Genomic DNA, 25,066 nt, shown 5'->3' with positions numbered 1-25,066 from the left:
TAGTGGGATAATTATAAGGGTGCGTTTGGTTTGCAAATCTTGCTTCCCCTAGCATAAAACACTACCTGTGACTTGGGAAGTAATATCAGCCGTTCAATTTGTTCCTTTCAGCATAAAACACCATGACTCGGGACCAACTTAATTCTTCAGACAGTGTCATATCTAATTCACTCCTCCCTTGATCTTTTCTTCAATTGGAACATCTTAAGATAGTAAATAATTCCAAAACAGTAGAATAAGAGAATATGCTTTAACCAAAAAATGGTGAAAAATGAACCTTAGTAATTCATTAGTATTATCACAAAAATTGTGAAAAATAAACAATATAATATGAAACAACATAAACTACATCATTAAGTTGAAAAAGAAAAAAGTGCTTTTATTTAGGACCTCTAACCACTTTTTTTTTTGTTAAACTACCTCTAACCACTTAATGGAGGTGTTGATTTGGTTCCTTAAGGTGATAAAAGAATGTTAGTTTTGTTTTGGCTCCAATTTGTAACCAACTCGCCTTTTTGGCCCCTTATAAGTGTATGTTAGTTCAATCTGATCTCTAAAAGCAAAAAGAAACTCAACTTTTTCTGCAACTTCCTTTGAGGGCCAAATCCAAAAAAAAAAGTGTAAGAACATAAACTCCACCTCAGTCCTCCCTCTCTCCTCCATTTCATAACCTCTTTCATCCACTTGATCCCTCTCGCTACATCATTATCTTCTTCGGACAAATTTTCGGCAACCTTCAAACTTAAAAAAAAAAAAAAAAAAAAAAAACTCTTCTTTCTTTTTCTTCTTCTTCTTTTCTCACTCTCGTCATTGGGGTTTGGGATTTTCCAAACCAGGGTTGTTGAAGTTTCACTGTTCAAACTTCAGATCTGGTTCAGAGAAACCAAACCAGGTCTAGGTTTTGTAGAAACCTAATGAAGAGAGTGATAAAATAAAAAAAAATGATGAAGAAGAAGAAAATAATTAAGGTTAAAGGTCGCCGAAAATTTGGCCGGTCGGCAACTTTCACCGGAGAAGAGGTGAGGTGGGATGAAGTAGAGGAGAAAGATGATGAAATGGAGGACAGAAGGAGGGATGGAGTTTATGTTTTTTAAATTTTTTGGATTAATTCCATTTTGGCTGCCGAAGGTAGTTTCGAAAAAGTTGAAACTTTTTTGCCCTTGGACTGATAAACACTTATGAGAGCCAAAACGGTAAGTTGGTCACAAATTGGGAGTCAAAACAAAATTAACCCTAAAAAAGCTACCATATCCGAATTGATGGTACTTTTTTAGTAAAAGGTAATTTCGCCATGGTTTTTTTATTTTTATTTTGTTATGGTTTGATTTTTTTATTTTTTGATTCTTTGATTTTGTTATGGTTTGGTATGACTTGATTTTTTGATTTTTTTTTTTTTTTTTTTGTTATTTTGTTAGGTTACTGTTACTGTTATTGTTATTTCGTGTTTTATGTTTTTTGCAGATGAAAGGATGAAGATTTGGAAGAAGTTGTCCAAAACATCATAAACCTAAGAAGCTTTTAACATTCATTAGTGTGTTACGCCGATGATCCGTTTTATGTTTGAAATGATTTAGGTTAATCTGATTACTGATTTGTAGTTTTTGTTAAAGAAAGATTTTTTTAATTGATTTTGTGTTTTTGTTCAACTTGGGTACGAAAGGGTTTTGGGAAGGGGGGCACGGAATTTTAATTACATTTAGTTGAATGCTTCAAATAGCTATAATGGTGGTGATGATGAATTATGTAACTTTACGAAGAAGAGATTTAACTTTTTGTCATTAGTTGTTTATTTTGTATATTAGAATGTAGAAATGGTGTTAATTATTGTAATGCTCTAAGATTTAACGATGATGATGATGTGTATACAGTTTTTTTTATATTAGAATTTTTTATGGTGTTAATGTTTTTTAATAAAATAACCCGAGCCCGTTCGACCCGAGCCCGTTGGAACCCGCACGGGTAGCCGGGCTCGGACTGGCTACGGGCACTTATAGTCAGTGTTTGGTCCGGCACGATCCGCCCGACTCTCTATCGCGGGCTCGGCTTATCCGAGCCCGATCCGCCCGAGTCTAGCTCATAGTTGTCCGAGTCCGTCCGAACCCGCCCGATTCCCACCCCTACCTGTCATGACCACACAGAGAAATAACCCAAAGTGTAACAAACAAGTTTAATCTACAAAGTCCATTTAAAAACAATTTTTTTATCTCTATTGGATAAAAGTTTTCTTAACTCCGCCAATGATGGTATAAAAACAACCCATGGTACTACAATTCTTTGGCTATATATATTAGAATAATTTTTACAGATGGACAATGTCGAATGACATCAGAACATGAAATAATTAATGGACCCCCTGATTTTCGATTAGTGGACATAAGTGTAACTCACAAATTAATGGTTCACAACTTACCATTAATTTGTTAAAATATATTAAGGGACTTGCTTTCCTCCAACACATTTATCTCATTTGTCACACTCATCCCATCTCTTTCACTAAATTAACCCACACTTTCTAGTTTTTGCTAAAAATAACCCCTTACCTACCCAAACTTTATCTTCTTCAGAGTCATACAATCACAACTACTAAACCTAATAATTATGAGTTTAAGGTTTGATATATGTTATGTTTATATATATATATATATATAGAAGTTAGGTCACTCAATTCATAATTGGGGTTTAAATCAGTAGTCCTCCCAAATCAATTAGAATATCTTATCATGAGCCAGCAAATTTCATGCTTTTGCACACCTTGGCTTTGATTTGTCTGCTCCATATTTTTGTTGAAATAATCTGTTAATACTTAAATTAAAGTTGTATATCCTAGAACAATAGAAACATCTATCAACTTTATGATTGACTAATTTTTTAAATTGAGGGTTTTCTAAATATATGCATTTTTTCTCAATAATCAACCTAAATATATGAATTTTTAAAATTTCATGAGTAATTGTTCGTGGGCACTAAAAAACCTTAAATTGGGGTAAACCATCTGGTTGTAATCTAATGTCACACTCCATTATGATTACTTATAATTCAATTAATCAAGGACTACTAATTAATTAATCATTCATAATTCATGTTGGGTTACCCAAAAAGAATTAAAAAAATAAAATAAAACAAAAAAAAGTACATGAACATCACTTTTGTAATCTTGTGATAATGGAAGTTTGTGATCGCAGTAGGGTCTACAGTTCCAACATTAATCCTAGTTAGCAATGACTATGCTTTGCCAATTTCTTATTAGAATATTTGAATTAAAAGGTTGTATCTTTTAAGTTAACAATAAGGTCTGTGGATTTTGTAGGAACTAATGATATACTAATAATTTGCAATATAAAGTACACTAATAATACATTCTTTTTTTTAAGAAATTGATAGTATTTACAAAAGTGCCAAAAAGGCATGAAATTACAACAAGTGGAATAAGTAAAGCATGATTTAAAAAAAAAAAAAAAAAAAGAATAAGTAAAGCATGAAAATTACATATTTCTATGCAATACTTCTCAATTTGAACAAAAGCAACTTGATGTCTTGGGAGCAAAGGGAGAGTGAGTGAGTGACCAGAGCCCTAATTGAAGTCGCTTTAGTAAAGTGTCCATCGTAAAATAGAAAGTAGAGTTACTAAGGGAAAGGCACACATCCACCCTGATTTGTTAATCTTCCACTCACGTAATAGAGAAATGATAACTTTAAAGTCAAGGTAGAGTTCTTTCAGATCCAATTTTATTCGTTTTGTAAAGGTCTCGCTTGTGTGTATTCAGAAATCCGACAAGTATCACCTAAATCAATAAGTTGACTTCTTTGACTGGTGAAGACTGATCAAAATTTGGCTCATCAACCACGATCTTTGGTTCTAGGTTCTGATTGACTGATTCGTGCGACAAAGGAATCGGTCCATTTACCTTAACCAAGGTTACTCTCAAACGAATTTACATTAGCTGTTTCCATCTTGAGATATCCACATTTTGTATATATATTTTTTTTTCATGAACATCCACATTTTGTATAAGTACTCAATGTCTTAATATGTATTTATATATATGAGCAGTGAAGCCCCGTCCCGTTTGGTTCTGCTTAAAGAAGTTATAAGTTAACTTTTAGCTTATTTTAAGCGTTTATTGAAAACTTTACGCGTTTGGTTTAAAAAAAATTACAGCTTATTTTTTAAGCAAGAAAAACTCATTTTCTCTGAAAAATAGAAGCCACGATTTCGTGGTTTTTTTTATAGCTGCTATTTGAAAGCTAGTTATGAAAAGAAAATAAAATATTTATCTTTTTTATCACCACCAAATAAATATCCACCACCATCACAACCACTTCACCACGTCAATCACAATCACTTCACCACCTCCGGTCATCGCCCCACCACCTCTGCCACCGTTCCACCACCATCACCAACACTTCACCACTTTCATACCACTTTTGCCGCAACTCTACCACCACATTTTACCACCTCCACCGACACCATTTCACCACCGTTGTTGCAACTTACCCTCTAACCACCAACACCCTCTCCATGCTACCACCACCATCACTACTACAACTCTGCCACCATTAAGCACCACCACAACCGCCACAACACGTCCACCACCATTAAGCACCACCAACACTTCTTCATTACCAAAATATATAATTGTTAATATATTACTATTACCGTCAATTCTAAAACTACTATCACCACTACATAAAGTTCAAATCTTAATCTTGATGTGTTTCTGAAAAATTAGTAATTTTATATTATTTTATTTTAGTTTTTAATATTTATATATTTTTATTAATATAATGATGTAAGTATATTATTTTAATAACTACAATCTGAAAATTATAGTTTTTTTTACTAAATGACACATTTTAGCTTTTTATTTGTGGGCTAATAGAAAAGCTCATAATATAAGTTATATATGTGCCCCAAACAAGACCTAAATCTAACAAACGAGGGAAAAGGGAAAATTTTCTCATCCGACACTATTAGAGTTAAAAAGAATTCTTGTTTTACGTGGACTCTAACCTTTAAGAGTCACTATAAATAAATATATGAATTGCATAAGTCTGATAACTATGATCATTACAAAGATCTTGGTCCTTTAGGTTATTTATACTTGATAATTACATTCTTGCGCGTCAAATATGTCCTTAAGGCTATCTTATGGGCATGAAAGCTCATTTCTATCTTTAGGTTATTTATATCTTTAATACAAGTCAATAAATGAATTTCACTTCTACCATAAGTTAAACCAATGACCTCTTGATTTTCAGAATAGATAAACAACCAACTGACTAAACAGTTGTTGTCTAGCGCAAAAACAATTGAAACTAAAGTCAAAGTGTGTAATCGCCAATCGGGTGTACTGCAGGGCTTGCCCGACTTGATAACCCTACTCTCATCCGGTGGGTGAGAGGGTGTTGGCCAGGGGGGTCAAATCAGGGGCGGAGCTATGTGTAGACTAACCCAGGCTATAGCCTGGGTCAAGTATTGTTAGCTCCGCACCAAGATAATAACATAAATAGGAAGTAGCCCGGCTGGATGAAGTCTTGACAAGATGGCCGTGACACTAGCACGCATGCGGCAAGGGTTCGAAACCAAGCTCCACCATAATTTTTCTTACCTTTTCACCTAGGTTTGTTATAAAGAATAATTCTAGTTTGGTCCCCAACTTATAACGAAGTACTGATTTCATCCTTAACACTTAATCAACTGATTTTTGACACTCAATTATGTCTAGACTTTCTTTTCGGCCCCACTATTTTTGGTCCTTCTTCTCTTCTTTTTACCTTTATTTTTTATTTCTTCTTTTTGCATTTATTTTCTATTATCACTTCAACCTCCACCATAAGCCTCTCCCCTACTAAACGAAATTATCGTGGTATGTCTACCATATTTCATTTCAACTACTTGGTAAGACAAAATAGTTGACGTTCTTGATTTTGGTGTTGTTGTCACAAATTTAACTTCAAATTTTTTTTCGTTTCTCAAACTTTGAGTATGTCTAACGATAGAAAGTAAAAAGATTTATTGTAAAATAATAAAATAAGCAATTGTGTTGCACAAGAAATGTCATCATTTTTCACAAGTAGTAATGCCTTAAAATTTCGTACACAACTTTATTTAGGTCAGCCCTGTCTAAGACGAAATCCTGGCTCCGCCCCTGGGTCAAATAGACCATTTCACCCGAATCCGCCCACTAAATTATGGCTGGTCGGGCAGGTCCATCCACCTTTGACAGCCGACACCCACAAGCGTAACTGAACCCTGGTAAAAGTATAAACGCGGGCGGTTTTCCACCTTTGTGGTTTCGGAAGCGTATTCTTAGAAGGGTTGGGTTTCTTTGATGATGAATAAACTAATAAATAAAGTGTGGGCTTCAAGAAACTGAAACTAATTCAATGATTTAATTTATAAACTATATCAATCATTAATGCAGTTGTAGTAATCAATATGGAGATAAGTATGTCAACAATATATACTAGGATTTTTTCAAAGCAATAGATTTGATTCTTCCCCATCAGTTAATTACACTTGAAAAATGAATATTAATCTCAACCGAAAACAACAAAAAGATAACCAAGTCTAGGTTTTTAAAAAAAAAAAAGCCTCAATGTTGTTTTTCTCATGATTAAAAATGTAAAATGATAAAATCCTTCTTCCTATAACGTTTTTGGTCATTACGGTTTCTATCTTTGTTTTATAAGATATTTCTCAAATGTACTTCCTAGTTTATGATTAGATTTTTGTCTAATCTCCTAGTTTATGTAAAATGTTATTCAGATCGCTTCAACAAGAGTCGGCCTATATGCATACCCGTTCTTGACTTGATCAAAACTGATCAATATTGGACTTGACATTTATTATGTCTTTTTACTATATATTTAGAAAACTCAGTAATATAGTCACGAATATTATTAAATCAAATTTATAAGGTCAAAACTAGTCAGCTTCTTCGATGTTTCTTAATGTTTTTAAATTCCTTTCCATTAAGAAGAAAGAGTGTCAATTTTTTTCTAATATATATGTATATATATATATATATTTATAGACAAAAGACCTAACTATTCATACTATTTTTTACTAAATCCGAAATTGGATTTGGTATTAACATGTCAGTCGTGGAAACGCGGATATAGGTGTCGCTTCAACCCAAAAATAAATATTTTTGTTTGCTTATTGGCGCAAAATTACTTCTGATACACGCAAAACACTAAACAACTTCTATTTTTTGTTGCTAAACGACATCTTAGTTAACAAAAATATTATTGTGAGTTGTGAAATACTTATGTATTTAAAACAAATACTTGGACTATTTGAAGCAAGATCATAAATTAATATCTTCTATGAGATATTTAGTTGTGAAATTGTAATTTCTAACTAAAAGATCATTTTATTCCAACACTATTATTAATTGATATTGAGACAACGTTTACGATCTCTCAATATATAATAAACAAGCATAATCCACTATCCCAAATTAACTTGATTGGTAGCTATGAATTCATCGGATAATACTTGATTATTTTGTAACATTTATGAACTTTAAATTTGGTGTATTTTCGAAACGATTTCTAATGTAAATAATTTTCAGGACTAAACTTAAGTGCATAAATGTGATCAAATATTTTTGTTTATACATTTGCAACCAAGTGATTACAAAACTAGAAATCCTTAGTAAACATGGATATTTTCTACCTCATTTGCAAAATTCACTATAATTGAACCTTGATTTAAAATCAGCAAGACTTATGCTTACACTCAAATTTAAATTTGGACAAAAGACAAAGTGTTCCTAATATCTTTTCTTTGTTTTGCAACAAACAAAAAGTGTTTCTTTTGTTGCAATTTCCCACTTTAAGTTTTCATTGCCTCTCTTCATCAAAAAAAAAAGTTTTCATTGCCTCAATTGTAAATTGAAATTTTTATAAAAATGTCATATTAAATAAATAAGCATAATTTGTCAACTAAAGAAGGGTATTTTAGTAATATCAGTGTTGAGTAGTTTGTCCATCGCCATCTATGGGCCACAATGACGATTCCTCAAAGTTCTCTCTCTCTCTCTCTCTAAAAACCCACATACATAACTAACCATTTGGGGATTCCTCTTTGTCTCTCTTTCTCTCTCCAAAAAACCTCTAAAAATCCTTATCAATGGCGTCTTCCAGAGCAGAAATCAGAGCTACGATCTCTTCCAGAGTTCCTTCATCAAAACATTCTTCTCTTCGTCGGAGTTATAAGAAATCAGGGTTTCGGAAACGGTGTTTATGGATTTTAAAGCAACAAAAAACAAGGTTTTATATATTCGGTCGGTGTATAACCATGCTTCTTTGTTGGAATGAACATGCCTTACCTGATTGTGATTGATTCCAAATTCTGAAATTGGAGATAAATTGGTTTTAGATTTCAGACAAAAATCGAGAACGAAGAACATTAATTCAGCTGGAATTATGAAATTTGTACAGTTTTTGAGTTTTTCTTTTCTTCAACAAGAATGGGTGGAGATTATTCGGATTCTCTACAAGGTTTAGTAATCCGGATCCGGGTCGTATCCACAAGGTAAGAATTGGGGTTGGAGATTAGGGTAATTTCCCAATAAAAGCGATCGTCTTCAGGACGGTGGACCATAATCTCTCTAGGTATGTGTTTGGACAAGATTTAGAGAGAAGTGAATCTTTCTCTAAATCTTGTGTCGTTTCGTACCTCAATCGGGATTCAATCGCGTTATGACCATACACTGTATGAGTTGTTTTCTAATCTCAAGCACTATTGAATTATGGGTTAATGGTGGTTTATTAGTAAATGTGATAATCTAATAAGTTTGTACATAGTAGAAGAGGAAATTGTTAAGAGTTGTATGTTTGGTTATTGGTGAATAATCGAAAAACCAAAAAAAATTGTTTAGTTAGCATATAGTTTACTTACCAATGTCACTTTAAAATGAAAGCGAACAATATGTTTGAAATTTTCAAATTTGGAAATAATCGACAATTATTGTAACGGAGTCTTGATCAATGATGTATTATAAATAATTGATGTAATTTTGTAATGAGTATTGATGAATGACGTATTATAAATAATTCATGAATGACTTGGTCAATTAACTAAGACCAAGTGAAGAAGTATTTTCTCGTAACAACTACCACCAATTTTTTTTTTTTTACTTAAACAGACTATCTCACCTGCCACCAGTTCACCACCATCATCTATCTTTCCCCGATCTCTCTTGCCGATTTCACTGTCTCTCTACTGTCATGGCACTTCCGTTAGAATAAATAAGGGAAGAAATAGTGTTTGTACACGCGTATAATAATGTATGTTCAACTACCGTGTGTGTGTATACCAATTTGTAGATGTGCATATATGTATCATGGATCATGAATCATGAATCATGTAGTAATCAAAATGGCAAAGGGAGTGTCTATTGGTGGCCCAAAGTTGTTTGTGGTGGGCTTCCCCCTTCGAACTTTCGGACTGGGGCAATTGAGGCCTAATTGTGTTGCGTTTCAACAACATTGCCTCGTCCCCCTAGCTTACTGCACTTGTCCCGAAACCCTCCGAAAGTGTCAAAACAGGAATGAGATAAGAGGAATAAGATGTGGCCGGCATTAGCTGCGTTATCTATGACTCTCAAACGAATTTCAAAGCAGTATTATGAGAGATTTCCAGAGTCAGAAATTCGAAAGAATGTGAATGTAAAACCATAAAAGCCTAATCGATCATCTCTAGGCCACATCAACATCATCTGACAATCTATCTCGCACTTCAAAGGTATCATCTTCTCTCGTACCAAGGAATTAAGCTGACAAACTAGCCAAATGAACTCGTATTCATAATGGTAATAGTGTTTGGAATGTTATCCCTTCCCACCTTGAGGATTAGTCTTCTTTGTCAAAAAAAAAAAGAAAAGGAATAAGACGGGAGAGTCCGACGCACCCAATGATAAAATTGCAGCCATTAAGATTAAGGGCCAATTAAAGACTTCAGCTCTACGATTCTCGTTGTAAGTTAATATAAGTTACGTCTTATCTACATTATCAACATAAAATCCCCGAAAAAGGTGAAATCTTTCTTCAATTCCAATTGTTCGATATTTCTTCCGCTATTCTTCTTATTCTGCAAATTAAAAGGTACGATTAATGAGTTCTAACATTTCAGATTCTTCTTTTAGGTCTTCTAATCCAAGTTCTTATACTTTACTAACCCTAAAATTTCTCCAGATCTAGGGTTTTGTTTATGAATTAGCTTTCGAAGTTTTAGGTTAATTTTGTAAAATTTTGATTAAAAGTGATGCTATACAGGTAAGTGGTTCGGATTTGTGTTATTGTGTGGAATTGATCTTGATCTGGACTTCTGGATGCAGTTTCCTTCGATCTAGACCTCGTAGAGTGGAATTTGAGGTTGCGTATTGAGATTTCAGATTCGAATTTTCGCTTCTTCTTGTTTGAAGGTCAATTTTTGGAAAAAATTTGAAAGTTTTGACGAAATGCCTGTCAAATCCGCGCAGTCATCATCTTATCGTGATCGGACACAAGAGTTCCTAACTGTAACAGAGAGGTTGAAGAAATCGGTATCGTCGTCAGCATCAAATGCTCCGACTAGTAGTGGATCGAAACTTGAAGGTCCTCGAGCTGGACTTTCTATTCAATCGGAATTTAACAAGAGAGCTTCGAAAATCGGATATGGAATTCACCAAACATCACAAAAACTTGCAAAACTGGCAAAATGTAAGTGTGATACCCTTTTATCATATTAGTATTAGGGTTAATTCAAAGTTGAATGCTTGTTTATTTTGATTACTTATAATTTCAAACACAATTGATATTTTATCACTACTTGTATTGAACAAAATCACATTGTTAAACTGACAACCTCAAATTCGTTAATAGGACGCTGGGGATAATGAAAATTATCATTGTATTACTTAGATTGGTGTATTTTGTATCGGCGCAAATTCTTAGCTCAAAGTACTGGCAATGGCGGTTATAGTGAACAGTTATTGGTGATTTGGTGTTTAACAATGATTTATGTGTCTTCATTTTCAAGCAGCGTGTCTCGGGGAAGCAACCCCCTGTTGTTTAATTTAGCACTTTTTTGACTGACCATGGTAAACATTAATTTGAATTATCTTTCTCACCTGCTGCCTGCAAAGCAAGATACTTTTGACATTTACCGTGAACCATAGCTTACGTGTTGGGCGCTACTGTTTTGTATTGCATTTGCAAGTGTAATAGCATCCATATCTTTTCACGTCAATTGTTATGCAATTGGAATTTAAGGTATTCTGGAAAGTTCTCCAAAACTATCGCAACTTAGAATTTTACTGTATTACATGGTAATTTGGAGGAATTGAAGGGATGTACTTACGAGAAATATTGTTTTTATAACGGAGGCGATCAAGGGTTTCTTAATGAAATACTTGTATGGTGGCATAGATTACCAAGGAGGGTAAACTTTTTGAAGAAGTTTTGGGCTAATACTACATTAGAAGCAAGTGTTAAGAACCAATTACTTGGTTCTAATCCACCAAAACTTTACTCAATTATTTGGCCTAGGACTCCCACGACTTGCATTATATTTTTCATACGGGAAGTTTTATAAGGCCTCCCCAATTTTGTTAAAAGGCCTCCTCATGAACCATTTTACTTGCTAAATTATCACTAAGGGGAGGCCTTTTAACAAAAATGAGGAGGCCCTATAAAATCTCCCTTTTCATAATTTTTTCCTACTAAAAACAACCTAATTAATATGAAATTTAAGAGACAAGTCATAACATTTAAACTTAATAAAAAAAAATCAATTTAAACACATATTCTTATAATTTAGTTTCTTCTCTAGTCTAATTTCTCTTCAAACTCCAATGTAACATGTCAACTTTTATATTGTTTTCGACGTAAAGTGTAGGGGCCCCGTCGATATGTTGGGCTAGGGCCCCCCAAAAGTCAGGGCCGGTACTGGATGTACATGGCAGAATGGAGAGTAAAGTGCTCCATTTCAATCGCAACCGGGTTTGGCCAGCACTTCATACTCCCTATCTGTGTTGGATGACCACCAAGTACCAATAGTGAAATGGGTGTGCTTGAACACTACAATTCTCACGCTACTAGTCGATGAACATGTAACTTGCCTCCTTTAAGAAATTGCTTTCTTTTGTCATTTTTACCTGAGTTGTACTGCTTTTGTTGGTAAGTATGAAGTCTTAAGTAGTCAGTGAATTGATTATTAATTTGTAACAGTGGCAAAAAGAACTTCGGTTTTTGATGATCCAACTATGGAGATCCAAGAGATGACAGCAGTTATAAAACAGGATATTACTGCATTGAACTCAGCGGTGGTAGACCTTCAACTTATCTGCAACTCACAGAATGATAGTGGGAATATCTCCAAAGACACAACCAGTCATTCAACCACAGTTGTGGATAACCTAAAGAACCGCTTGATGAGCGCCACAAAAGAGTTCAAAGAAGTTCTCACTATGCGAACAGAAGTAGGTCAATTCTTTCTTCGGCAATATGTTTATAATCTTAAGACACTCACCTTTTCTTGCGACTGATTTGATTGTACCTTATTTCTACAGAACTTGAAGGTTCATGACAACAGAAGGCAGCTATTTTCTTCCACTGCTTCGAAGGAATCTACTAATCCTTTTGTACGTCAGCGTCCATTAGCTTCAAGGGCAGCTGCTAGTTCCTCAGTTGCTCCCCCTGCTCCATGGGCAAATGGAACGTCTTCTTCATTTTCCCGGTATGACACACTACTACTTGGATTTTGTTAATTACTGGTAGGCACTTGGTAATCAGAGGTTCTTTGAAACTTCGGTTTTGTTGGTTTTGCATGGATATTTCTTCGGATATCCTAGCTCCAAGTGAATATTTTTGTCTGATAACCCATTATCACCTGGCTCAATCTGGGTGCCTGGGTTAACATACTGGTGAAGCCCCCAGTCACCCAGTGGGACGACTTAAACTCATGTTTGTGGTGTGTTTATCCATTTGGCTCGTCAAGGAAGCTGCCGTCCCCGCTTGGTTTGCAAAGTGGAAACTTATTCAATAAAAATGATGCTTTGGTGTATTAAAATCTGCTTGTCAACTGCATGATTTTTGTTCTTTTGGCTTTTCTTTGCTTCTTTTTCTCGTATCAGAAAGCATATAGATGGGGAACCATCGAGCCCAAGTCAGCCATTACTGAATCAGCAACATCAACAACAGCAACAACAGATGGTTCCGTTACAGGACAGCTACATGCAGAGTAGGGCTGAAGCTCTTCAAAATGTAGAATCAACCATTCACGAATTAGGAAACATCTTCCAACAACTAGCAACCATGGTATCTCAGCAAGGAGAGTTAGCCATCAGGTTTTTTTTTACTACCGCACTTCTTTCATATCTACGGAAATTTCCAGTAAATTGTTTGTTTATAATTTCATAACTTGAAAATATTCATTATTTCATCAGTATGTGAGTTTTAGAACTGAAAGTTTTGGCAGTCAAAAATCATTTAAAACTTATTATATTTGGAGTTGGGGCATCATATTTTGTGGACTGAGCAGTGTGAAAATCGAATTGACAGGATTGACGAGAACATGGAAGATACACTAGCAAACGTCGAAGGAGCACAAGGAGCGTTGCTGAAGTATCTTAACGGGATATCTTCCAATCGGTGGCTGATGATCAAGATATTCTTTGTATTGATTGTATTCCTTATGATTTTCTTATTTTTTGTTGCTTAATAATGGCAGAAATTATAGGAAAGAAAGTAAACCAAGGGAGGAATATGTTCTCTTTTTCTTTTAATCTTCTTTCTGTATTTTGTTTTTACTCATATCAGATTGTTGGCTCTGTGAAGTTTATATATCAAAGATATAGATTTGTACTGCATTTGAGGTTGTAAATTATTTCCACCATGAAAACCAGTTGGTTTGTTCTTTTTTCCGTCTCTCGATCTCTCTCTCTCTCTCTCTCTCGATCTCGATCTCTCTCGAAATCGTGTGAACTTCTAGATTATGGATGTAGGATGTGTTTTTTATAGCGTTCATTCTTCTAAATCTGAATCTTTTCAATCTGCTAGATAAGATAATCAATCTTAACTAGTCGCTTAGGAGGATGTTTGAACAATTGAACTGTCCAAATCAAGGACTTCATAACAAACAGTAAATGTCTGCGAGATAGAGAGAGAAGACTGCCCATTTTGAGGCCAAGAATTCTTGCCTGTTTTGTAGATAACACCTTGACAGATTAGATGCCTACTTTATGTCTATCGCATTGAACTCGGCCGCCTCAAGTTATATCACCTCATGTTCTCCAAACTTTGCTTTTTAACTCTTTCTTTTTTCAAAGTTATAAAACCTTTTTTTTCTTGTGTTATTCGGTTAATGTGAACGAGATGTCCTTCGATCAAGATGACAATGCGTGCAGGGACTATAATGTTTAGCTAGAAACCAACTATAATATGTGGCTCATTCGGATAACCAACGACTGACGACGACTGAATCATGCAACGCTTACACATAAAGAACGTCAATTCGATCGGAAGATATGACTAGAGAGAATGGGGCACAAGGCGTAGATTTGATCCAGTTAAAGGATGTTCAAGTGGCCAGCTTGAAGCCCGTCCCAAGATAGCTAAAAGATCGGGCCAAGCGACCGGCCCAAGCAAAGGGATGGTCGACTTAACGATATTTTTTCATCCTCTAACCCTGTGCTTACACTCCTTCCGATATGGACGACTCTAAATTCATTCAAAGTCAGACAAAATTCCTCCTTTTTTTGGTTCATATATGTCTCCACCTTGGATGGATTCCACGATTCTATCATTGACAGGACCGACTCTTCACCATCCGCTATTTCTCGTGTGGTGGAATCTTTGTCTGTTCCCCCAACCTTACTAACCCGATTGCACCCATCATTGAGAGAATCGACTCTTCATTATCTATTCCTTCACTTTTGGGGGAGCCGATTCTTTTTTCAGCAGATTTTCCCACTTCACTTGCTTCCACACTTATTTTTCCATTTCCGCACTGCAAGATTGGCTCTCTACTGATTGACCACCCACAAGAGGATATACCTCCTTCTCGACAAGTTCTTACGAGGAACCCACCTCCTTATCTGGACTAAAGGAAATTTTAGCCCCTCGATCCCATTAACACCTGGTCTATGACTTCGTTGTCACATGGGAAAAAGCCTTTTAGTTGTAAATATGTTTACAAAATTAAATGCCACTTGAACCGTTCGATTAAATGTCATAAACCTTACATTTAAGCGAACCGTTCGATTAAATGTAACCTTGACCTTATATTCTTGGTTACTAGAATCCCATTGTCTAATGTGGGACTATTCTCACACGCCCCCTCACGTGTAGGATTCTTTGACCCTAAACACGTGTATTTCTTCGGGCGACGTTGAGCACGTGTGGCTTTTTACCTATCACGTGTGGGCCTAACTCTGATACCATGTTAAGTTTGTGGTCATCCAACTCAAAACCAATTGGTAATGAGTGGAGAGGACCTTGACCTAATATTCTTGGTTACTAGAATCCCATTGTCCAATGTGGGACTATTCTCACAACAATTTCCTTCCTCAACTTTTTTTGTTTCACTATCTCCTCCAAAATCTTCAAATTTACTCGTCGCTTTCTTCAAATTTGTCGAAGGTTAATATTTGTAGTTCATTTGCTAAGGAAGGAAAGCAAAATATAAAGATTTCAAAAGACTTTTAATTCGAATTAAGGTCAGATTTGAGTAACATTGGAGAAATTACGTCTTTGAAAACTTTTATATTAATACCAGTCATACGCACTACAAAAGAACCACATAACATCTTTTTCTAGTCACAATATAGGGGACAATACAATTTTTTTTTTTTCTTGAGGGATTATGCTCCCGCATATATCATAATGTAATCTACATATTAGAAAATAACATTGGAGAAAAATATAGGAGCCAAAGGTGTCAGCTAGGTTAATGTTGGTGGCAGTGGGATTTAAACCCTAATACTTTGTCTCAAGGATGAGACCAAATATTAGAAAGGGTTGGGTTCTGGGCGGTGATCTTTCTATTTCGTTTTCGTAGTGCACTAAAAGAACCGCAACCCATCGTCTCATCAACAAATATTTATTTACACAAGCGTTATCCCTAGAGACGTTTTACTTCTTCTAGTCATAGAGAGAGAGAGGAACCCCAAAGAGAAAATCAATCTGAACATTAAAACAGAAAAAAGCTCATTCATTACTCATCTTTGAAAACCCTAAAAGAGCTTTTCATTAAGATCTCGTCGTAGGGTTGTATTTGGTTTGGGCTTAGGTTTAGGTTCCTTCTCGATTTAGAAACCCTAATCTCTGTCATTCCGTACTCCTCCTCCTTCCCACATCTCCTTTCTTTTGATTTTGTTTATCTCGTTTTAGTAATACTCTGTTTCCATTATCGTCTTTTTCATAAACCTTATCTTTTTAAAGTAATTATACCTAGTTTTGATTGTTAATTTTGATTAGATTTTTGTGATAAAGTTGAGAATAATGGTTGGAGGTGGAAGCAGAAGAGACGACGGACCAAGTGGGATAAACAGTACTAATGTTTTTGCAGCTCTTGAAAGTCTTAGGAAGAAGAAGAAATCTGACAAAGAACATGGATCGTCAAAAAAGGGATCTTCAAAAAACCAGGTGAAAGAATCTGAAGCTCAAGTTTTTTGGGCTCCTGCTCCATTAACTGTGAAATCTTGGGCTGATGCTGATGATGATGATGATGATGATTACTATGCAACCACTGCTCCACCTCAATCTGTTTGGGGTCCTTCTGGGTCTCAAGAGATTAAGGAGAGTATTACTCCTGTTGAAGTAAGTATTTCAATTGATGATTGTGTTTCATTCTTTATATCATGGTAGAAAAGTATAAATCTCTATGTTATGCTTTTACATAATTGATATCAATTTCCTTACACAAAAAAAATGGGTTACGCCTTAAAACGCAACGAAATGTACCTCGCCTTGAGAGAGCAAAGCGCTTTGAGGCGTAAAAACGTATTTTAAAACTTGAGAGAGCAAAGCCCTTTCCTTATAACCCTATTTGAGTATTTGCAGGGGTGGGTTCTAATTCTACCCGAGGGGTTCGTATTAGCTGCTACCGTTGTACCAAAGTTAGGACTTGGGATGTTTGTTTTCTCTTTTTTGTACCAATTATCTTAGATATCAGATTATTCTTTGTATATGTTGTTTTACGAGTCCTTATCAATATCAAAACATTTTAGCGTTGAAATATTGGTAGTTTTATATCTTACGTGATTTCTCTTGAAATATGTTTTGGATCATGTCAATATGCCCTTAAATTGCTTTTCTTTAAGTCTTATTAGTAACTAGTAAAAATAGTACTTATAATAATATAACATAGGATTGGTAGGCTATGTTTGCCCGGTGCCAAAATGTTCAAGCTAAATCTAATACTTTTCTTGGTTTGATTTGCTAAAAACCAATAGTGCTATTGTAAATCGTATGTGTACATTTTTCTGTGATGAAGTATATGATCTTCATTTAGTTCTAGGTGGAGGAGAATATTGATATGTAATATAATGGCACCTCTCCGAATAATTGCTAAGAGATCGGTTAATCGGTTTAGACCTTAGTCTCGTTTAAACTCTTGCAATATATCCATTTGATTTTTCTTGCATTCCATTGATGAATTAACTGCAATTTTCTATTGGTAGTCATGTGCTCATGACCTATAGAGTATCACGAATTGCACTGTGCCGTGTCTTGTTCATACTGTTTATTCACGTATATACTTGTCTACGATTTTCTAGGAAAGTGAAAGTGAAGATGATGGTCTTGATGAAGGTGATGATGACGTGGATGATGAAGAAGAAGAGCATGGACCTGAGCAGGAGGTTCAGGTAGCTGAGCCAGTGATTAAGATGCCTCCACAGGCTTCCGTTCCTCCAAAGGAGACAGAAAGACAGCTTTCCAAGAAGGAACTGAAGAAAAAGGAACTTGCAGAACTTGAGGCTGTTTTGGCTGAGCTTGGAATAAACAAGAGCCAAGATGAATCGCAAGGTAATTTTGTTTCAAGTTAGTGGTTATTTTTTGCCTATTAACCTTTTGTTTCTGCATTCTGTTGTTTACCTTGTGTGACCTTCTCAGAAGCCGAAATTTTTTGAGGTCAGAGTATCCAAACAAGACTCCTCATTGTTTTTGTTGGATAATTTGATTTGCATATGCTGGATTAGAAAATCCTAGAGGGCGGGAAATTGAGATAACTTTTGTGAGCTGTTACACTACGTAGCCTCTCTCTCTCTCTCTCTCTCCCATGTCAAATTTCGAATTTCTCCACTGTTTCAGCTAAAAAGCAATTATTCATTTTCCATTTTGAGACCGAGTCCCCCTTGTTTCTCTTTTCTTCACAACTCGCAAGAAATGTCATTTTGATATAAATTTCTTGTCAGCCGAGCAAGAAAAGAAGCCAGATGAGCTCAACGGTGACCTAGAGAAGAAAGAGATTTCTACTGGTGAGAGCAAAAGTGCAAGAAAGAAAAAAAAGAAATCTACCAAGGAGGTTAAAGACCAGGACCAACCCAATGGCTCAAACACTAACAATGCTCCAGAAGAAGCTGCTTCTAAGGCCGAACAAGCAGATGAAGATTCTTCTTCTACCATCGACATGAAAGAGCGCTTAAAGAAAGTTGCTTCTATGAAGAAGAAGAAATCCAGCAAAGAAATGGATGCTGCTGCTAGAGCTGCTGCAATCGAAGCTTCTGCAAGGAGTGCTAGACTTGCTGCAGCCAAGAAAAAGGAGAAGAATCACTACAACCAGCAACCAGTTCGGTAATTCTTTTATTTATTTCTAATGGCGAGCTTATATCTTGTTCTTCGATGAATGCTTAATAAACTGCAGATTTTTCGGTTCATAAAACGAGCTCGGGTTAGTATAATCGCATCTTCATCATCTCCCTCACCGTCTCTTCAGTTAAGTCTTTAGTAGTGAAAAAGAAGATTTAAACCATTTTGGCTTTTTTTTTTTTCAGTAGATCTTTGGAGGACTCTCTACCTTGTCTTCATGTGAGAAATATTATTATTCTAGATGTTCTTTACTTGTTCTTTTTTGAGTTAATTCCTATATGGCCCCCTACTTTGTGACCAGCTTCCTTTATGGCCCCCTTTTTTTCGTAAATTCAAATATGGCCCCCTATTTTTAGATAAATGTCATTACTACCCTTCTTAATTCTAAATTTAAAACAATAAAAAAAATTATTTCCACCTCACCCCTCTCTCTCCACCTCATCTCTCCCTACACCTCACCCCTCTCTCTCTCTCTCTCTCCAATTCACCTCTCTCTCTCTCCAACTCTCTCTCTCCTACTCACCCCTTTCTTCTCCGGCAAGGTGGCCGGCCGGAAAATTTTCCGGCGGCCACCTTCAAACTTAAAAAAAAAAAAAAGATTTCTCTCTCCTCTCTCTAAATTTTTTTTTTTTTTTTTTTAAATCTCACCACTCTCTCTCTCTAAAACTCCGGCGAAGGGGGTTTCCCTTCGCCGGAGATCTGTTCACGAACAGAGTAGAGAGGAAAGACCCATGTGATGATATCACACACATATTAAAATATAAACCTAGTTTTCTATATTGTCTCTCTTCTTCTTTTCTCTTATTGGATATAAACAAGGTGAATGGATAATTTTCATATCTTTATTTCAGTTTCCAGATTCTCATTCAAACATACCCACTTCAGTATGGACAATTTCTTACCCAACTCCATTCTGTCTTTGCATGGATTATCTCTCTCTCTCTATATATATATATATATTATATATATATATATATATATATATAATATATATATATATATAAGCTTAAGAAGTCGGTTTAGAGTTATGAGAGAGAGAGAGAGCATGATGATTGGTAGAGAACCCACAAAAAGGAAGTGTTTTTAAACAAACCCAAATGAATTTTTTAGAAGAAACACACTCCCTTAAACCCTAAAGAGGAAAAGAATGAGAAATAACAGAGTTACAGAAAACAACTCCCCTTCAACATCAGCATCTTCATCAAGCAACAAGAAAGAAGCAATTGATCAGTACAATGAAGATGCTAATTTTCTAGCTGACTTTGAAAGAACTGGAATTTCAGGTAAAAAATTTAACTACACAGAATCAGTTCAATCTGCTAAAACCCCAGTTCTTGAACAACAAATTGCTGCTTATCTTTCTAAAATACAAAGGGGTTGTTTAATCCAATCTTTTGGTTGTTTAATAGCAATTGAAGAACCCTCTTTCACGAACAGCAGCTCTGTTCGTGAACAGATCTGCTGTTCACGAACAGAGAGCTGTTCGTGAACAGCAACTCTGTTCACGAACAGATCTCCGGCGAAGGGAAACCCCCTTCGCCGGAGTTTTAGAGAGAGAGAGTGGTGAGATTTTTTTTTTTTAAAAAAAAAATTTAGAGAGAGAGAGGAGAGAGAATTTTTTTTTTTTTTTTTTTTAAGTTTGAAGGTGGCCGGCCGGAAAATTTTCCGGCCGGCCACCTTGCCAGAGAAGAAAGGGGTGAGTAGGAGAGAGAGAGTTGGAGAGAGAGAGAGGTGAATTGGAGAGAGAGAGAGAGGGGTGAGGTGTAGGGAGAGATGAGGTGTAGGGAGAGATGAGGTGGAGAGAGAGAGGGGTGAGGTGGAAATAATTTCTTTTTATTGTTTTAAATTTAGAATTAAGAAGGGTAGTAATGACATTTATCTGAAAATAGGGGGCCATATTTGAATTTACGAAAAAAAGGGGGCCATAAAGGAAGCTGGTCACAAAGTAGGGGGCCATATAGGAATTAACTCTTCTTTTTTTCTTGTACTGATGCAGAGAAATCTAAGTTCTACAGTTCTAGTTTAATTATTTACCTGAAAAAAACTTGATAGTTTACTGTGGCTGTTAAATCGATATGTTACTTCTCCTTCTCCTTCCCTAAACCCTGAACCCTCTTCGATTTCACACTAGTAAAAAGACCGTTGAATCCTGATGGTATTCGAGTTACATTTTATGTTGTGTATGAGAAACGTGGAGTTGGTATTCCTTAATAACACTTCAAAAATGGTTTATTTGTTTTGAATGACAATGACGGAATTAAGGGGAAGTTTTATAAGACTTCTTTTGTTTGTTGAGAGTTTTAAAAGACTTAGAAATTGATTGCTAAGACGGAAGGTGTTTATATGTAACACAGACCTATGTTTCTCTCTACAATTAGAAGACCCATGATTGCAATCCCATTGAAGGACAGCAGTTCGACTGATGGGTTGTAACTTGTGCCGCATCATGAGAAACCATATTGACATCTCCCGGCAGAATCCCGACCCGGTGAGAGAAACTTTCTCTCGCTAGATCATGTCTGGCCACGTCACGCAATCGGGATTCAGTCAGGAGACTGGCCGGACATAGCATCACATCCATTAAGTAAAAATGGGCAATATATTTAACACTAATCAGGTTTTGGTTTAAAATTTTGGTCTTGGATTTGGAGTTTGGTCTTGGAGATTGGTCCGGCATAGCATCACGGTTGTTAAGTAGAAATGTAGTAGTGAAATAACACATACATTATAAATTTCAACTAATAGAGTTTTGCATTCTCACTCCCATAATAATCAACCCGAGATGAGTTTTGCATTTCCACTCCCATAATAATCAACCCGAGACGAGTTTTGCATTCTCACTCACATAATGTATACAACGTTAAACATTCTCACTCCCATAATAATCAACCCGAGTAATCTCTTACAACATCATATTAATCGCGCGGTGTGTAACCACGTTCCTTAATTTGTCGAAAAATTTAATTTGATGGGCATGCATCACCTTTCTCAAATTATTCTCAAATGAGTCTGTGAGACCAATAAACTGAACATCTAAGCACTTATGAGCAGCTTTCCAACATGAAACAAAATTTCCTAATGAATTATTCAAGAAACATTTCAGCCTCCCGTGTTCTTAGCTCTACTTGTTGATGTGGTGCCGTAATGCCGTATTTGGTTTGTCTAAAAATTAACAAATCACTCTTTGTAGAGTGACAACCATGTATCTTGACAATAACTTATTAACTCTAGGGAGACTTTCTCCATTTCTCTACGAGCTTATTAACTCTACGAGTTTATTAACTCGTGTCTTGTATAGTTCCTCGGTATCTGCCCACGTATCAAATTGCCATTCATTGAAAAACTCATCAACCATTTTATCTTTCTCAAGTTTTTTTCTCACTTGTATCGGTCTTCTTATCCTTATCTACAATCTCTAAGTATTTTTCAGCCTTGGCCCGGACATTCTTGTTTATATGCCATACAAAGTATATGTTTCGCATCTGGAAATGCGATCTCAATTGCATTTTTAACGCGAGTTCCCTGTCAGTAATGATACCGTAGGAGAGTCACCAACACTATATAACTGTCGCAAACATTCCATAACCCAAGTATAATATTCCGTCTTTTCATTGCTTATAAATGTGTTTGCCACTGTGAAGGTGTTCTCAGTCGAAGTGGATGAGACTACCTGGAGCAAAGGGTGTTTGAACTTGTTGGTTTTATAAGTGCAATCAATGACAACAAACTGAGAGAAACAAAACGCCAACTGGACACTCCTAGGATGTGCAAAAAACAAGTTCTTTACCTCTTCGAAATTTTCATATCATCTATACTTGACTACATAGTGGTAATCCATGCACAACTACTAAAACTGTTGCATTACTGACCTACCTTCACTTTCCTCACACTTGACCTTTCGTTGTGCATTTTACACAGTCCTCATTGTAGAAAAGTTATCTTTCTTTGTTTATTTTATGTGCAACAATATATCTTTGTGGCGTGATCCACTTTTAGTTAATGCAGTAACTAATTCTAGCTCATCTTCTTTAAACCTAGCAGCATATGCATGACATGTGAGGCTTTTCTCCAACTGGTGGTGTGGTGTCCATTAAGTAATTCAATAATCCCCTTGTCTTGAGGTACGTTATATTTGACCTTTATACCAAATGGACAATCACATTTAGAAGAACCCGTACGCCTTCTTTTACTTGTGTCAGTATTAGACACTCAAATTTTTTCCTTTGTGGCTACCAAAAACACAGCTCCGACTACATCGAAACAAGGTATACGACCCCTTTCCTTCATTGTTTACTGACCTCCCCCCTTTTTTCACAATAACAGATCAAGCTTCTCTAGTAGTTTCGGTACACCAAACTATTGCCGCATCCCTCGAGTCAAACAACTGCGACATATAAAATAAAATACATTACGTGTTTTACAAGAATGAGTCAATTTATACATCGGTAATAACGGTAACAAGATGTTCCACAAATGATATACCATGCTTTTTGGAAATAATTGTGATACATCAACAAACATTGGAATAGGTGCTCCATTCCGGACATTGAAGAAGCATTTGAATCAAGTTAAAAAGACTGAAAAAGAATGAAAAGGAAATAAGTACATAAAAAATCTAAAAGAAGAAAAAGGTCACTGATGCATTTCGTGGACTAAGTAGACACGATGTATTTCGTGTTTCCATAACAAAATGTTTCGTGCTTTGCCAGTTACGAAATGGTTCGTGAGCCGTACAACCATGAAACGCCTTTTTCCTGTTTCACGAACCTCCTTCGAAGTTTTGCACCAGCTGGGGTTTTATGGTTAGAAAATTTCGAAATAAATAAAGTAGAAAAAGCCATTACCTCTTCACTGTCATCTAAGCCCAACCATGATTCTTGGTCTTCTTGAGTGATGCTATCTTGAGCTATACTTCCATCAACATTATCAATTTTGTTAGGTTCTTTCTCCATATTTTAGGGTTTTAGAGAGTGTAACTAATCTGAAATTTTTGATGAAAAACAAAGTTGTTTAATGGTTCAAAGATGAAGATAAAGAGTAGTTATGAACGAAAAAAAATTTTGAAAGAAAAATCATGAATATGAAGAACTTGAAGAACAATAATGGAGGTGTAATGGAGTTGGCTACAAGTTTTAAAAATTAAAACACAACTTTTTTGTTTAATCCCTCGGAAGATTTTATAGGGTTTGTTTGCTTATTGGAATAATTAATTAGTAAACCATCCAAAATTTGAAATGGTTTTTTAAGTCCATAAATTTATTTTCCTATAACAACTTACAAAAGAAAGTGGTCAAACCAAATTGACCAATTTTTGACCAAGTATTCACAGCTCGCAAAATATTCTAATTTTCCCAAAGCGCTGACCTTATTTCGGAAGAGGCCCAAAACCAGGGCATATGGCCTTTACAAAAGGTCTTTGGTATAGGAAGAATAATATTTAGTAAAGACAGTGCATTAGATAGAGAGAACAAACCTTTTAGGTTAGGGAGAAATAAAAACTATTTTCCAAAATATCCCAAAATTAAACATTAGTCCCTCCTTAAAACTATGTCTGATCAAAACTCAAAAGAGAAACCTTTGAAACCTGTTCGACCAAAAGAGATAGAAACCTCTGAATCTGTTTGTTTGGATCAAAGAGATAGAGAGAAAGATATATCTATATATATATATATATATATATATATATATATATATATATATAGAGAGAGAGAGAGAGAGAGAGAGAGAGAGAGAGATGAAACCCCTAACCCTATATGACTAACACAACACTCATCTCCATACAAGGATTCGTACCTCTTGTTATTGTTTGATTTCTCCGTAGATTTTTGGGGTTTTAACATTGATACAATAACTTTAGAAGATTTCAAGTATCAATATTGCAATGAAGAGTTCTTCCTCATCTTCTGAACTGATTAATATGTTTTGGTATGATGAATTGATTTTGCAATGAAGAATACAAACAAGGAAAGGTAAACGACACTTACATAAAAGAAGTTTTGCTCAGCCTAAACAAAATTTCTTGAATGAAAATAATGAAAATAGTGAAAATTTTCATCCAGAACCTTGAAAAGTTCAACAAATTTCGTCCAGAGCGACTGAAAAAACAAACAAATTTCAACCGAGCCGGGCGAAATTTGTTGTCTTTTTCATTCAACTCAATCGAAAATCTTTTATTAGAACAAAAACGACCTACCCTAAAAATGTAAATTCAACCATAGAGGAAGATAATAAAAATATTTTCCTTTACCTGAGACATATTATC

The 25,066-nt window shown here is 35.5% G+C and overlaps 2 protein-coding genes across 2 annotated transcripts; both read left to right on the top strand.

The window, feature by feature from the left end:
- The first annotated feature begins 9,790 nt into the window (after nt 1-9,790).
- On the top strand, nt 9,791-13,862 carry LOC147549702 (syntaxin-32-like). Its single transcript, XM_086670238.1, has 6 exons — nt 9,791-10,116; nt 10,288-10,713; nt 12,223-12,473; nt 12,564-12,730; nt 13,128-13,340; nt 13,555-13,862. The coding sequence occupies exons 2-6, from the start codon at nt 10,473-10,475 to the stop codon at nt 13,712-13,714; spliced, it is 1,032 nt and encodes a 343-aa protein (XP_086526364.1). The 5' UTR covers nt 9,791-10,116; nt 10,288-10,472; the 3' UTR covers nt 13,715-13,862.
- Nucleotides 13,863-15,897: 2,035 nt separating this feature from the next.
- Nucleotides 15,898-20,830, top strand: LOC147549701 (uncharacterized). The gene is made up of 4 exons (XM_086669654.1): nt 15,898-16,812; nt 17,772-18,021; nt 18,411-19,058; nt 20,766-20,830. Exons 1-3 carry the CDS (start codon nt 16,495-16,497, stop codon nt 18,791-18,793), a joined length of 951 nt encoding a protein of 316 aa, XP_086525780.1. The 5' UTR covers nt 15,898-16,494; the 3' UTR covers nt 18,794-19,058; nt 20,766-20,830.
- The last annotated feature ends 4,236 nt before the right edge of the window (nt 20,831-25,066 follow it).

The sequence above is a fragment of the Eschscholzia californica genome, unplaced genomic scaffold (assembly GCF_041429995.1).
Source record: "Eschscholzia californica isolate CP2 unplaced genomic scaffold, dmEscCali1.0.p SCAF_3, whole genome shotgun sequence".
NCBI classification, from domain to species: domain Eukaryota; kingdom Viridiplantae; phylum Streptophyta; class Magnoliopsida; order Ranunculales; family Papaveraceae; genus Eschscholzia; species Eschscholzia californica.
The sequence above is the reverse complement of the archived record's forward strand: the minus strand, read 5'-3'. Positions and strand labels throughout refer to the sequence as shown.

What these genes read in the sequence shown, in the direction of transcription:
- LOC147549701 (XM_086669654.1), top strand. Translation starts at nt 16,495, where the DNA reads ATGGTTGGAGGTGGAAGCAGAAGAGACGACGGACCAAGTGGGATAAAC. An exon ending in AGAGTATTACTCCTGTTGAA is followed by an intron (nt 16,813 to 17,771) that starts GTAAGTATTTCA and finishes ACGATTTTCTAG; the next exon opens with GAAAGTGAAAGTGAAGATGA. An exon ending in GAGCCAAGATGAATCGCAAG is followed by an intron (nt 18,022 to 18,410) that starts GTAATTTTGTTT and finishes ATTTCTTGTCAG; the next exon opens with CCGAGCAAGAAAAGAAGCCA.
- LOC147549702 (XM_086670238.1), top strand. Translation starts at nt 10,473, where the DNA reads ATGCCTGTCAAATCCGCGCAGTCATCATCTTATCGTGATCGGACACAA. An exon ending in ACTTGCAAAACTGGCAAAAT is followed by an intron (nt 10,714 to 12,222) that starts GTAAGTGTGATA and finishes AATTTGTAACAG; the next exon opens with TGGCAAAAAGAACTTCGGTT. An exon ending in CAAGGAGAGTTAGCCATCAG is followed by an intron (nt 13,341 to 13,554) that starts GTTTTTTTTTAC and finishes TCGAATTGACAG; the next exon opens with GATTGACGAGAACATGGAAG.